This window comes from Primulina tabacum, chromosome 1 (assembly GCF_025594145.1).
Source record: "Primulina tabacum isolate GXHZ01 chromosome 1, ASM2559414v2, whole genome shotgun sequence".
In the NCBI taxonomy this organism is placed as follows: Eukaryota; Viridiplantae; Streptophyta; class Magnoliopsida; order Lamiales; family Gesneriaceae; genus Primulina; species Primulina tabacum.
The window spans coordinates 59,166,150-59,180,413 of NC_134550.1; the positions used below are offsets into that span (position 1 = coordinate 59,166,150).

General features: G+C 38.1%; 1 protein-coding gene across 1 annotated transcript; it reads right to left on the bottom strand.

Moving 5' to 3' along the window:
* Positions 1–10,320: 10,320 nt before the first annotated feature.
* LOC142555866 (putative disease resistance protein At1g58400) lies at positions 10,321–13,661 on the bottom strand. Its single transcript, XM_075666995.1, has 2 exons — positions 12,482–13,661; positions 10,321–12,311 (listed from the first exon to the last, which is right to left on the bottom strand). The coding sequence occupies exons 1-2, from the start codon at positions 13,554–13,556 to the stop codon at positions 10,621–10,623; spliced, it is 2,766 nt and encodes a 921-aa protein (XP_075523110.1). The 5' UTR covers positions 13,557–13,661; the 3' UTR covers positions 10,321–10,620.
* Positions 13,662–14,264: the final 603 nt, after the last annotated feature.

Here is a 14,264-nt window from a genome sequence, read left to right on the forward strand (position 1 = left end):
TCCGTTTCTTAATCTGACTTCGATTCTATGATGTCTAACATATCAAGAACATCATGTATGAATCATATTCAATTTTGACAATGACATAATTTCAAAGCATGTCAAAACGTAGCAAAACTTACGTCCAGTTGTAGCCTACGTCGATAGGATTACAGTACTGAAGTCGGATCACGATTCAGACGGACGGATTTTACTCGGTTGAAATTTGAAGCACAAGAAACCAACACTTTCTCTCAATTCTCCATTGATTTCTTTGATGGAATACGTGTAATATGTATATATATATATATATATACATCTCGCATGCCCCGTAACGTGTCTTCCGCAAATTCATCCAAAGCATCTCGCGCATATGCGCGCCTCAATTCCGCGCATATGCGCGAGGCTCTCTGGACTCGACCTGTGCAGCTCGCGCATATGCGCGCCCTCATTTCGCGCATATGCGCGAGGTCTTCTGCCCATTTGGCGCATGGGTGCGCATCACGTCGCGCACGTTCGCCGATGGTACTGTCCTCGCACATACATTTTCACACGTTACTTCAAATCGTGTCTCGGTTAATCCTTTCATAATCATATCAAATTATAAATCCATAATTACAGATTACTAGGATTAAATTTCCGGGCATTACATTTCTCCCCCCCTAAGATATGATTTCGTCCCCGAAATCACAGGCAATCCATCATATCAATAAGAAGGTATGTAATAAAACTGAACAGAAATTTACATCAGTGAAATAATGCTGGGAATTCTTGTCTCATATCTGATTCAGTCTCCCAAGTGGCTTCTTCAATGCCATGACGAGTCCATTGTACTTTCACCAACGGAATCATCTTCGTTCTGAGCTGTTTTTCCTTACGATCGATAATCCGAATCAGTTTCTCGACATAACTCAATGTCTCGTCCAGCTCGGTTTCGTTTGGCTGAATAACGTGAGAATCATCAGGGAGATACTTCCGCAGCATTGATACATGAAAGACATCATGTATTGCAGATAATGAAGGTGGCAATGCTAGTCGATAGGCACGATCTCCTATCTTTTCAAGAATTTCATAAGGACCAACATATCGTGGAGACAATTTTCCTTTCTTCCCAAATCTAACCACACCTCTGAATGGAGAAATCTTCAGGAATACTCGGTCTCCTGCTTCAAATACCAACGGTCTTCGCCGAAGGTTGGCATATTTAGCTTGTCTGTCCTGGGCTGCCTTCATTTTCTTCTGAATCAATTTCACTTTTTCAGTCATATCTCTGATCATATCAGGTCCAGTCTCCGGAACTTCAGAGATATCATCCCAATAAAGAGGGGATCGACACTTTTTTCCGTACAACGCTTCAAATGGTGCCATCTCAATACTCGTTTGATAGCTATTGTTCTACGAAAACTCGCAAAGAGGCAACGCATCTTGCCAATTAGTGCTAAAATCAAGCATCACAGCTCTCAGCATATCTTCCAATGTCTGAATCGTTCGTTCTGAATGTCTGTCAGTCTGAGGATGATATGCGGTACTCAGATGTAACTTTGTATCAAGAGCTTGCTGCAAACTCTGCCAGAAGTGCGAAGTAAATCGAGGATCTCGGTCTGAAACAATCGACTTCTGCACTCCGTGCAGTCCAACCACTTCCTTGACGTAGATATCGACCATCTGATCATATCTATAGGTCATTTTGTATGGAATAAAGCATGCGGATTTGGTCAATCGATCAATCACGACCCAAATCGCATCACAACCTCGGGAGGATCTCGGTAACTGTGTCACAAAATCCATGGAAATGTGATCCCATTTTCATTCAGGAATCGACAAACTTTGCAACAATCCTCCGGGTTTTTTCCTCTCAGCTTTCACCTGTTGGCAATTCAGACACTTGGCTACAAATTCAGTAACATCAGATTTCATTTGCTTCCACCAATACTGTGTCTTCAAATCATTATACATTTTCCTGCCACCAGGATGAATGCTAAAACGACTGTTGTGCGCTTCTGTCAGTATTCGCTGTCTCAATTCCGAAACATTCGGCACAACAAGACGATTATTCACATACAAAACACTATCTCGAACCTAATATTCCGATTGATGACCAGCTTTGACCATTGCAATCGAATTCTGTACGTTCTGATCAACTTTTTGTGCCTCTTTGATTCTCAATATCAATTCTGGTTCAGCTCGAATTGCATATAATCTCAGAGGCTGACAATCTGTTTCAAAAGCTAATTCAGACATACAGCAGTCTTCTATTAAATTCGAGACATCTATCGTCGATAAGGATAAAGAACATATCTTTCGACTCAGTGCATCGACTACTGCATTGGACTTTCCTGGGTAGTATTTGATTTCACAATCGAAATCCTTTAGCAAATCAAGCCATCTCCTCTGTCTCATATTCAACTCGGATTGTGAAAAAAAATACTTCAAGCTCTTATGATCAGAATAGATTTCGAATTTCTCACCGTAGAGGTAATGTCGTCATATCTTCAAAGCAAAAACTATGGCTGTCAATTCAAGATCATGAATTGGGTAACGAGATTCATGGGGCTTCAGTTGTCTCGAGGCATAAGCAATAACATGTCCTCGCTGCATCAACACACAGCCCAATCCTCGGTGAGATGCGTCACAATAAACCACAAAGTCACCAGTACCTGAAGGAATCGTCAACACAGGCGCACTGGTTAATCTTTTCTTCAATTCGAGAAAACTGGTCTCACATTCCTCAGACCAAAAAAATGGAGCATTCTTCTGAGTCAACTGTGAAATCGGTTTGGCAATACTCGAAAAATCTTTAATAAATCGGCGATAATATCCTGTCAAATCCATAAAGCTGCGTATCTCTGGTACAGAGGTCGGTCTCGGCCAAGAAATCACTGCCTCAACCTTACTGGGATCAACTGATATACCATCTCCGGATATAATATGCCCCAGAAATACCACCTGTTTCAACCAGAACTCGCATTTCGATAGTTTAGCATATAACTTTTCAGCCCTCAAAATTCGCAACACAGTCCTCAGATGATCAGCATGCTCAATCATATTCTTTGAATAAATCAATATATCATCAATGAATATGATAACAAAATCATCCAAATATTTCTGAAAGACGCGGTTCATTAATCCCATAAATACCGCTGGTGCATTCGTCAAACCAAAAGGCATGACAACAAATTCATAGTGTCCATACCTGGTTCTGAATGCTGTCTTTGAGATATCAGAATCCCTGACTCTCAGTTGATGGTATCCAGATCTCAGATCGATCTTGGAATACACCGAAGAACCCTGCAACTGATCAAATAAATCATCAATACGAGGCAATGGATATTTATTCTTTACCGTTGCCTTGTTCAGTTGCCGGTAGTCGATACAAAGTCTCATCGACCCATCCTTCTTCCTCACAAACAGTACTGGAGCACCCCCAGGAGATACACTCGGTCTGATATATCCCTTGGCCAGTAAATCCTTCAGCTGTTCTTTCAACTATTTCAACTCGATAGGTGCCATCCGGTACGGAGCCCTCGAAATCGGAACTGTTCCCGGCATCAACTCAATGCTGAAGTCTATCTCTCGAATCGGAGGCAATCCATGAATCTCATCTGGAAAGACATCAGCAAACTCACACACCACTGGCAAGTCCGCCAATGATGGGCTCGACTTCAGTAAATCAACTGAATATACCAGGAATCCATCCGCTCCTTTCTGCAATAATCGAGTCATATTTATTGCAGATATCAAAGGAATTCTAGCTCGAGAACCCTTACCATAAAATTTCCACTCCTCAGCCATTTCAGGTCTGAATCGAACAATCTTGTGGAAACAATCGACTGTAGCCCTGTACTTGGTCAACGTATCGATACCGATAATACAATCAAAGTCAGATATCCCAAGCACAATACAGTCTAACTCAATTTCATGCCCATCATACTGTAATATACACGATCTAACAGATTTCACTGATATCAAACCCGTCCCTAACGGAGAAGAAACAGACACTACTGCAGACAATGACTCAATAGGTAACGCATGACTCAATGCAAATCTCTCAGAAATAAAAGTATGCAATGCACCAGTATCAATCAATACATATGCAGGATAACCAGAAATAAAACAGTTACCTGCCACGACATCATCAGGTGCATCCTGTGTCTGCTCCTCAGTCAAAGCAAATAGTCGGGCCTGCTGTCTAGGAGGCTGGCTCGCTGTCTGGCTCCCTCCTATCCTCTGCTGTGACTGAGTAGACGGTGCTGGCTGAAAGGAATGAACGGCAGAAGATCGTCTTCCTGTTGGAGCCACTGATCCAGACGACTCAGCGGCCTGGGATCCCTGGGCACCTCTCTGGGGACACACTCGGGCGAAGTGTCCCTGCTGCCTACAAACGCGGCAGTTGCCGAACACTCCTCGGCATTGCTCGGTGGAATGCTTCCCTCCACAAGTGCTACAGTAGGGTCCTGTATAACTCTGGCCCTGACCAGTCTGTCTAGAGCCACTCGAACTGGATGAGCTACTTCCAGCTTTCTTGAATTTCTTCCCCTTAGCTTTCAGGAAGTCTTTCTTCCCACTACCACTGCCGCTCTCAAATCGAGGAGCTGGTGGAGGCATCTGTGATCTCGGTGCTGAAGACACAAACGAAGCCTCTTTCTGTCTCATCAGACCAGCTTCAGCTCCCTTGGCTCGGTTCAAGGCATCGGTGAAATTGTTTGGCCTCCCGGTATTGACCAAGGTAAAGATTTCAGGATTTAGGCCATTTATAAACTGGTCCGCAACGGCCTCATCATGTTCAGCCACATGAGGAGCAAATCGGAGTAGAGTAGAGAACTTGGCCACGTATTCCTCGATATTTAGTTGGCCCTGTCTCAAGTTGGCGAACTCGGCTCCCTTGTCCTTCCTATATGAAACTGGAAAGAACCGTTGATAAAATTCAGCCTTAAACACATTCCAGGTGATAGTCGTACCTCGTTGTTCCAAGGCCCGCTTTGTGGTAATCCACCAGTTCTTTGCCACATCATGTAACTGGTGCCCTATCAGTTTCACCCTCTTCTCATCAATATAGTCCAAAGACTCAAACAACATCTCGATATCATCTAACCAACTCTCGCATTCCACTGAATTCTCCGTACCCTTCAGAGTTGGTGGATGGAATGACTGAAATCTCTTTAACAAGGTCTCCATTGGAGTGGCTGTAACGTCCATTGGAGGATTTGAAGTACTACCCTGTTCAGGTACTCTTCTCGGAGGCATATCAGATAATCAAAAGGATTAGTAATCCCAATTACAGCAGATCAGTTTCAATCCTCCTCGGATCATCTTACAATTGATCCATTCCAGATAATACACAATACCATATCAAAATCAGATATTTCAGGTAAACATGTATTAAAACAATAAATCATGCTAGCAATCAAAAGCAGGAAGGAAAACCTCAATCTACCCCGCTCACTAGCTCCTATCTCAGTCTCAAGGATCTATTGCTCTGATACCACCTGTTGTGGGGACCCGGACGCTAATCATGTTCTTAATCATCATTGGGACTAATTAATCAATTATAATAACCAGGGTCTAATTTTTTTTTTAAAATAATGCGGAACGTAGTGACATAAAAACATATATACATCTTAGTATATAAAAGTACCAATTCTGTACCACATACATTTATTTAATTAAGGTTTAACGGCTAATATCAAGTGTCCAACCCTATCTCTAATCCAAGTCCGGTGCCGCCACTCTAATCACGATCCCTCTCTTTATCTCCGTGACCCTGAACCTGTCCCACCTGTTGTCATGTACACATACAGACAAGACAACAGCCGGATAATTCCGGTGAGAATATAATCCCAGTATAAATAAACGAAACATGAAATCATATAAACAAATATAAAGCATGTAACAGGTAACAGCAATATGTATCAAAATCTGAAACATAACTAATATCAAATTGTCGACAATACTCGTAGCTACACAATTTAGACTAGACTCAATCCTAGTCTAGGGATCCCGGTTTCCAAAAGTTGGCATTCCTATATCGACCAACAGTAATAGAAAAGACTCCAGTTCTATCCACGTCGATAAGGTATCGATCACCAGAAATAGAAAAAGGTCTGATTCTATCCACACTGATATGGTATCGATCACCAGTAATAGAAGGAACTATAATTCTATCCACACCGATATAATATCGATCACCAGTAATAGAAGAAGCTCCAATTCTATCCACACCGATACGACATCGATCAACAGTAATAGAAGAAACCCAAATTCTATCCACATCGATAGCCAATCATCCGGTGACAGACTTTGGCACTATCGCCAATACACTATCTTGTGACATCGAGCAATGTGCCCGTGGCGATCCCGCCACTATCAGGCACTTCTGTCACAAGATTACTCGTCTAGTACCTGCTATCTATAAATCAAGAGAACAAGTACATCAATCAAAGCAATGCAAATATCAATGCAACAAAATAAAGTATGTGATTTGGGGAAACTCAAGTCTAAACCGACTTAAGTCGATCTCCCGATATCACATTGACTTATACCTTTCGTTTGTAGTCTCGGTCTGAAGCAATATCAGTTCTGAACTCAAGACTGTCTCTGTAAATCTGAAACGACATATTGAGAATCATAATATCAATATTCCATTCTCAATTCAACACTGAATCTGATTAATCCGGATTTAATTCAAATAACAGCATAACGGCACAATCTCAGTATCCCCGTCAATACCATATCAACAGACATCAATTACAAATCATAACCCATATCCGATACAATTTGTAATCCATTCATAATCCAAATATGTCCGATTTCAGATCAATATAATCAAAAAATCATAACAATTCCATAATCAGTCCGTTTCTTAATCTGACTTCGATTCTATGATGTCTAACATATCAAGAACATCATATATGAATCCTATTCAATTCTGACAATGAAATAATTTCAAAGCATGTCAAAACGTAGCAAAACTTACGTCCAGTTGTAGCCTACGTCGATAGGATTACAGTACTGAAGTCGGATTACGATTCAGACGGACGGATTTTACACGGTTGAAATTGAAGCACAAGAAACCAACACTTTATCTCAATTCTCCGTTGATTTCTTTGATGGAATACGTGTAATATGTATATATATATACATCTCGCATGCCCCGAAACGTGTCTTCCGCAAACTCATCCAAAGAATCTCGCGCATATGCGCGAACTATCTTCGCGCATATGCGCGAGACTATTGTCTCGGCGCGTGTCTTCCCAGCCGCTCGCGCATATGCGCGCCTCAATTCTGCGCATATGCGCGAGGCTCTCTGGACTCGACCTGTGCAGCTCGCGCATATGCGCGCCCTCATGTCGCGCATATGCGCGAGGTCTTCTGCCCATTTGGCGCATGGGTGCGCATCACGTCGCGCACGTGCGCCGATGGTACTGTCCTCGCACATACATTTTCACACGTTACTTCAAATCGTGTCTCGGTTAATCCTTTCATAATCATATCAAATTATAAATCCATAATTACAGATTACTAGGATTAAATTTTCGGGCATTACAGAGCATCTGGGCATACTAGGACAGACCACCCGGGAGTCCACGACAGAGCACCCGGGCATACTAGGCCAGAACACTCGGGGTCATCCTATCAGGTCAGGCCACACTCATTCCAACAGGTCAAAATATTTACAGGGAAGGCAAACTTTTCTACTCGAGTAGATTGCTCACCCCAACTCGCTCAATCTTCTCGAACATCATCATCTTTAATTACTATTAGCATTCTTTTTATAATCCATCGATTGAAATCAATTAACACCAACTTAAAGCATCAAAATGCATAATAATTAATATATATGAATAAAATTAATATCAATAAATTAATTCCAGGGGAGTTCGAAAATTAATTAATATTAAATAAAAAATTAATGATATTGACTTATTTTACTAATGTATAACTTTTGAGTTATTCGAGCTTACTTTTGATTACTTGTATGTATTAAATTCACATTTAGAATTTTATTTTAGACTCTTCTAGAAGTTTAATTACAAAGAATATCGAAACTCTATGAAAATCATTGATAGTAATGAACTATAAATAAATAAAAAAAGATGTTCTAATTAGTTATTAAACGACCACTCACCAATTTAAATAAAAGATTTGAATATCTTCCAACACTAAATGCACCATAGAGAAATGATCATTTAAAATCACCAGTTATATCGGGTGCTAACAATGTTTAAACGTTAACTCAAATATTTTAAAATCATACATTAGCTCAAGCGTCACGTTTCGATTGCTCTATCCAGCGGAGACAGTTATTGTACCCCAACAATCGCACTTTTTTGCAATGAATGAGAATCGAATTCGTGAGACTGACTATGATACCAATTATAAGACATGACATTTGTCGCTTTACCAAAACTATAGCTGGTGGTAACGGCACAACTCAAATATTTTAAACGGTGTTGTAGTTCAATCGTCATGGTTCGATCGATGTATCCAGCAAAGACAATTATTACATTCCAACAATCTCACACCCTACACTCATTGCCATCTATGAGAATTGAACTCATGACTTTTTCTCTGATATATATCAATTGTATGATCATTCACTTCCGTTTTACCAAAAGTTATAACAGGTGGTAACCGTGCAACGTTAACTAAAATCTTTTAAAACCATAAAGCAACTCAAACGTCACGTTTCAATTGTTCTACCTATCATGAACAATTATTGCACCTAACAAATCCGATATGGACGTTATTTTACATTACAGAAATTATTTCTCTAAATCAAATATATTCTCACTAATCAAATAATTTCATCGAACACAAAGTAATTTTAATTAATAATAATAATTTAAACACAAATATTAATTGGTGGGGTGACAATCCTATGCACTCACATATGCTTCATTAAGTTGCAGTCATAATAACAAGGCACAATGAATTGGTAAATATAATTTAGTTAACTCATTAAGTGAGTAATATTAAATAACAATTTTGTGACTTTGAAATGTGGAGCATAGTTTTTTTATGTATATAAATTCATCATATATAATGATAATCTGTAGAAAGGCGGAAAAATTATTTTTATGTATATAATTTCATCATGTACAATGAGAAATAAATTAATAATGAGAAATATAATTTTAAAAACATTATTATATAAAATATTATAATAACACATAATGAATCATAAGTTAAATTACTAAATTACTGAGCTACTATTTATTTAATTATTATCTAAATCAATTTATTGAAATTTATGAACATTTAACATTTTTTTATCGTCTAAATAAAAATATCAAAGAGTTTAATAAATTTTTTGATATTAAATAATAAAAATAATTTAAATACATAATAAATTCTTTCCTAAAAAAATTATTTTATAATAATAACCTAATGTAATTGTAATAATCTGATAAAGTTGAAAACATATAATAAAGTTGAAAAGTTCACAAAATTTATTAGTTATATCTCAAATATTAAACATTTTATTAGAAATTTTAAACTTTAGCTTTTTTTTTTTTTTTATCAATCTATCAATATAAAAATACAAGAGTTTCACAAATTTATAGATATTAATTAATAAAAATAATTTAAAATGAATATATAAAAATTATAAAATTCATAAAAATAATATAACGGGTTTATAATAGTATGAAAAAACTGAAAAATAGTGTTGAAGAACACATAAATTTTATTAATTATATTTTAAAAATTAAAACAATCATTAAATAAAAATATTATAATTATTGTGAAATAAAATTGGTGGACCATTAATGTGTATTATCAATGACACATTATGATTTAAATTTTCTATGCGTATAATATTTCTAACAATGTTAAATAAAAACAATAAGCACAAAAACACCCGCAAACATTAAAAAATATATATAAGAAAAAAATAATGTCAGAAAAACAAAATGACATATTTAAATAAAAAAGTATGATGCTTCTTAGTTCACATTTAAAATTAACTTGTTATAAAAGTGATGTATTTATATATAAAATAAAAGAAAAAGATAAGATATAAACATTAAATATTTATCAGCAACAATGAAAAAATCAACTCATTTTAGCAACCAATTTTAGTAACAATAAAGAAAAACCATCGGTAAATTGATGAATTCAATATATATGTATTAATGTTCAAAATCATTTAAGATGGATAATGAATTACAAAAGAACCCACTAAAAAACTATTGATTTAATTTGCTAACTTAAATGAATAAATGTATATTAGAAAATTCACGATTAGAAGTCATATATTTATATGTACGTTAGATTGGATTAAATTAGATTGGATTAGATAAATGTATTGATTGTTTTCAATTCCTAGAACAACTTATATGAAACTTTCAGTACTCAAACATTTATACACTCAAAAGAAGGAAATTTTTTACACATGATTATTAATGATTATGGTGGAAACACTGAAATTGATGAAATAGGAAAGATACCAACGTGTGGAAACAACATGAAATGGAACTCTGGAAAGCAAATTAAAGTTAGCCTTTCAACCTGCAGTCTATGCTGCCAGCTCCGAAACTGGTGCACCAAAGGGATAAGCCTGCATGCATAGATGGCTTTTATATATGTCGGGCAGCCAAATCCTAAGGAATTCTTCAACCATTGATGTTACTGTAGGAATGATCAGTTGTCAAAGGTGACAATCAGGCCTTCCATTCGCTGAAAGGTCCTCCGAATAGTTTCTTCAAAGATTTTAGGCATTGAGATAATCTTTAATTCTCTCAGAGTTCCCGTATCCATCAATTCGATAGGGGCCATTGCCAGTTTCTTGCAGTCCTTGATCACCAAAACAGAAAGCTTTGCCATGGCACCTTCTTCCACTACCCAATTCTCCAAAAACCTCAAATTTTTAAGCTCCAAGCGTCTCAGTTCCCCGAAGCCTGATTCACAACACACCATGCTATGACCTACGAATGCATCGTTTTGCAGAACAAGACTCCTAAGATTACGTAGGCGCCCCAGTATTGGCATTGGGTCGCTGTCAAATTCAGATTCATCAAAAACAATCTCGGTGACTCTCGAATATTCTATATTTGGGTTCATAGATAGTGTCTTCATGTGACCTTCGACATGCAAAGCATGAAGAGGGGCCAAATCCCACAATGTTTTGAAAATCGAGAGCCTCTCTTCCGAGTGATAACAATCAAAGTCTTTAATAACAAGTGATACTTGACGCAGGTGTTTATTCTTACGGACAAATTCGATGATCTTATTCAAGTCTTTGGGGAGCCCAACTGCAATATCAACTGTGACTATTTGAAGAAGTGTCAATTCGAGTAGATCATCCATATCACATGACATGGAATTAAAATTCTCTAGCAACTCGAGCCTTCTCAAAGCTCTCAGCTTCAGATTACCAGCAATAGTTTGAAAAACTGAAGGAAGATATAAATGGCTCAATCTTGTAACTTTCTTCAGGATATGGTTGTCTGATATAATCAATCTGCAAGCTTTAGCCACACGTAAATCCAATATTTCAAGAAGTTTAAGTTTGCTCACAAATGATGGCAGCTCATTCAGATTACATCCTTGGAAACTAAGGTACCTCAGATAACGCAGTTTTCCTAAGCCATCTGGAAGCTTTTTAACTACAAAATCAACTTTATCAAAGTTCAACACTCTCATCCATTGAAACGCTGCAAGGTCATCGACTCCTGTGGGCCATTTCTTCGCTGGTGGAGACTCGTCTGTTTCGAAGAAAAGGAGGGCTCGCATGTTCTTGGGCTCATTTATTTTTAAATAAACTTTGTCTCCATCTTTTATGTTCAAATATATGGCAACTCGATATACTGAAGATATCTCTGCTTGATAACTTGTGTTTATGACCTGGAAAAAGTTTTCCTTCACCCCAAATGACACGCATATATCATGCACTAAACCCTGGAGCTGACAGGATTTAAACCTTCTAACAGCTGATTCGTTCTCAGTTTCGGCTATAACCAGGCTTGTGAAAATAAGTTTTTTCAAATATTCCTCAGCAACATTCATTCTTATGTTTACGTGCAACGTTTCTTTTGATATGAGCCCTTCAGCCATCCACAATAGGTATAGTTTCTCCACCGGCATCACTTGATCGAGTAGCAGATGCGCCAGATAGAGAAAACAAGGCTTCAAATGTAATGGTAAGTATTTGTAGCTTAGACAAAGGACATTCATTACTACATCACCAGGATCCTGTAGTCTTTCAAGCACTCGATTCCATTCATCAAAATTCTTTCCCCTCAAGATACGGCCAACGACGGCTATAGCCAAAGGTATGCCCCCACAAGCACCTGCTATTTGCGCCCCAATCTCCATTTGACGTGCTGTTCCTTCTGCAAAACACAGACAACATACCAAATTTATTTAATCCTCAATTCGTCAGATTTAGAACATCCGTCCTTAAATGTCAACACTAAATGTGGGAAAAAAATTGGCAACAAGAATGTTAAGCAGATAGTTCTTGTGGTCTACAATGATTGAGAAAAGAATATCGATTGGCGACCTTGGTGCTCTGATATTTCCGATTGGCATTTGAAAAGCATGTTGCTCTCCTCAAGGGTCAACTCTTTCATATGATGTATGTAACCGTTGAGCTGTCCGGCCACTTCTGAGGAACGGGTTGTGATCAGCATCTTGGTGCCACTAATCATAGGGAAAACAAATTTTATCGTGTCGATGCTCGAGACATCATCAAAAACAATGAAGCACCTCCTCCCCTTCTGGGCTTTGTAAACTTCGTCTCTCGACTGCACCGGATCCATCCGGAAGATCACCTCTTTCTTAACTGGGGTAGGCGAGAGACTGATCAAGATAGACTCTAGAATGTCCCTGATCGGTGCATCAGAGCGTACGCTAGCCCACGCGCGGCCATCAAAATGTTCAACCAGCGCAGTGTTATTATAGACCAATTTTGCGAGAGTCGTCTTTCCCAATCCACGCTTACCGCATATGGAGACAAACGAAGAAGAAGCTGTACCTGTATCATTGCTTATCAAAATGGAGAGTAACTTTTGAACGTCTCGTTGGACCACAATCACCTCACTTGGAGCCACAAAATCATCCACAGCTGAAACGGAAGAAGTACTTGCTCTATCAGACCAGGACATTGTTCTTGATACTGGAAGGACGTAGTCAGGCCGTGGCATTGATACTTCCGATACTGGGATTGGAAGAAGATCACTGTCCCGGATTGCATCTACCCTCAACCTGAAGCCTTGGAGAGTGTCCAGGAGTCTCTTCGCATGCGAGCGCTTGAAGAGACTCGTGAATCTACCTCCTGATGATGCACAAGTGGCGTTCTTAACGAAGTAAGATTCCACTGAGTTTTCGAAGTCGTAGGCCAATCCTAAGATTTTTTTTTGTTTGGCCTCGTCCTGATTCATTTCATCTTCATTACGCACTAACAAGAATAAATACCTCTGAACAATTGAGCGGATGTCTGATAGAAGATTCTGAACCATTTCCCTCATTTGTGAATCCCATTTCGTCATAGGAGCCGCCCCTTCCTCCTCCAACATCAACTGCTCAGTCCTGGCCATAACAGCAGATACCATGGCGATTGTCACCTGCATCGTCATCTGGATTACCGCCCTGAAAAATTGTACCCGGTACAGGAATTATGCAAATTATTTCAAGAAAGACAAATACCACCAAGTCAATTCGCTGCGTCAACGAAACAACCGTACAAGATAGCTAACCATTCATTATGCAACAAACATATAAAATAAAAACATATAAAATTATATATCTGTTTGTATTGAAAAAAAAAAATACCAGGTATTGGTCAAAACTGAAACTATGTACCATTTTTGTTTGGATTAACACGTAGACGAATAATGTCTTACCTCGCCAAACACCTTGAAATCACCACTCACAAAATTGGATTAATGAAAATATTTTGTCAACTTTTCTTAGGAATTGGATCGATTTATTTACTTTTCAACTGATGCTCGCTTCTACAAGTTCTGGAACTCTGGTCTAATTTAGATTATGCATATCTGATCATTTATCTAATGATCGCATGAATTAGGAAACAAAAGAACAATGACTATTCGGACAATATAATTTCCTAGTTCTAATCTTCCGAACCACTTAGTTAAAACGACAAGAACAAGAGTATTTATTTTAAAAATGCGTCGACTCAATTTGCCAGCCTAAATTATTAAACGCATGGGATCATTTTATTTTTCTTTAGACATAAAATTAACTCAAAAACTTACATATGCCAACAATACTACCAAATTATACAGAAATTTAAATTTTAGTACAAATGAAGAAAAACTATT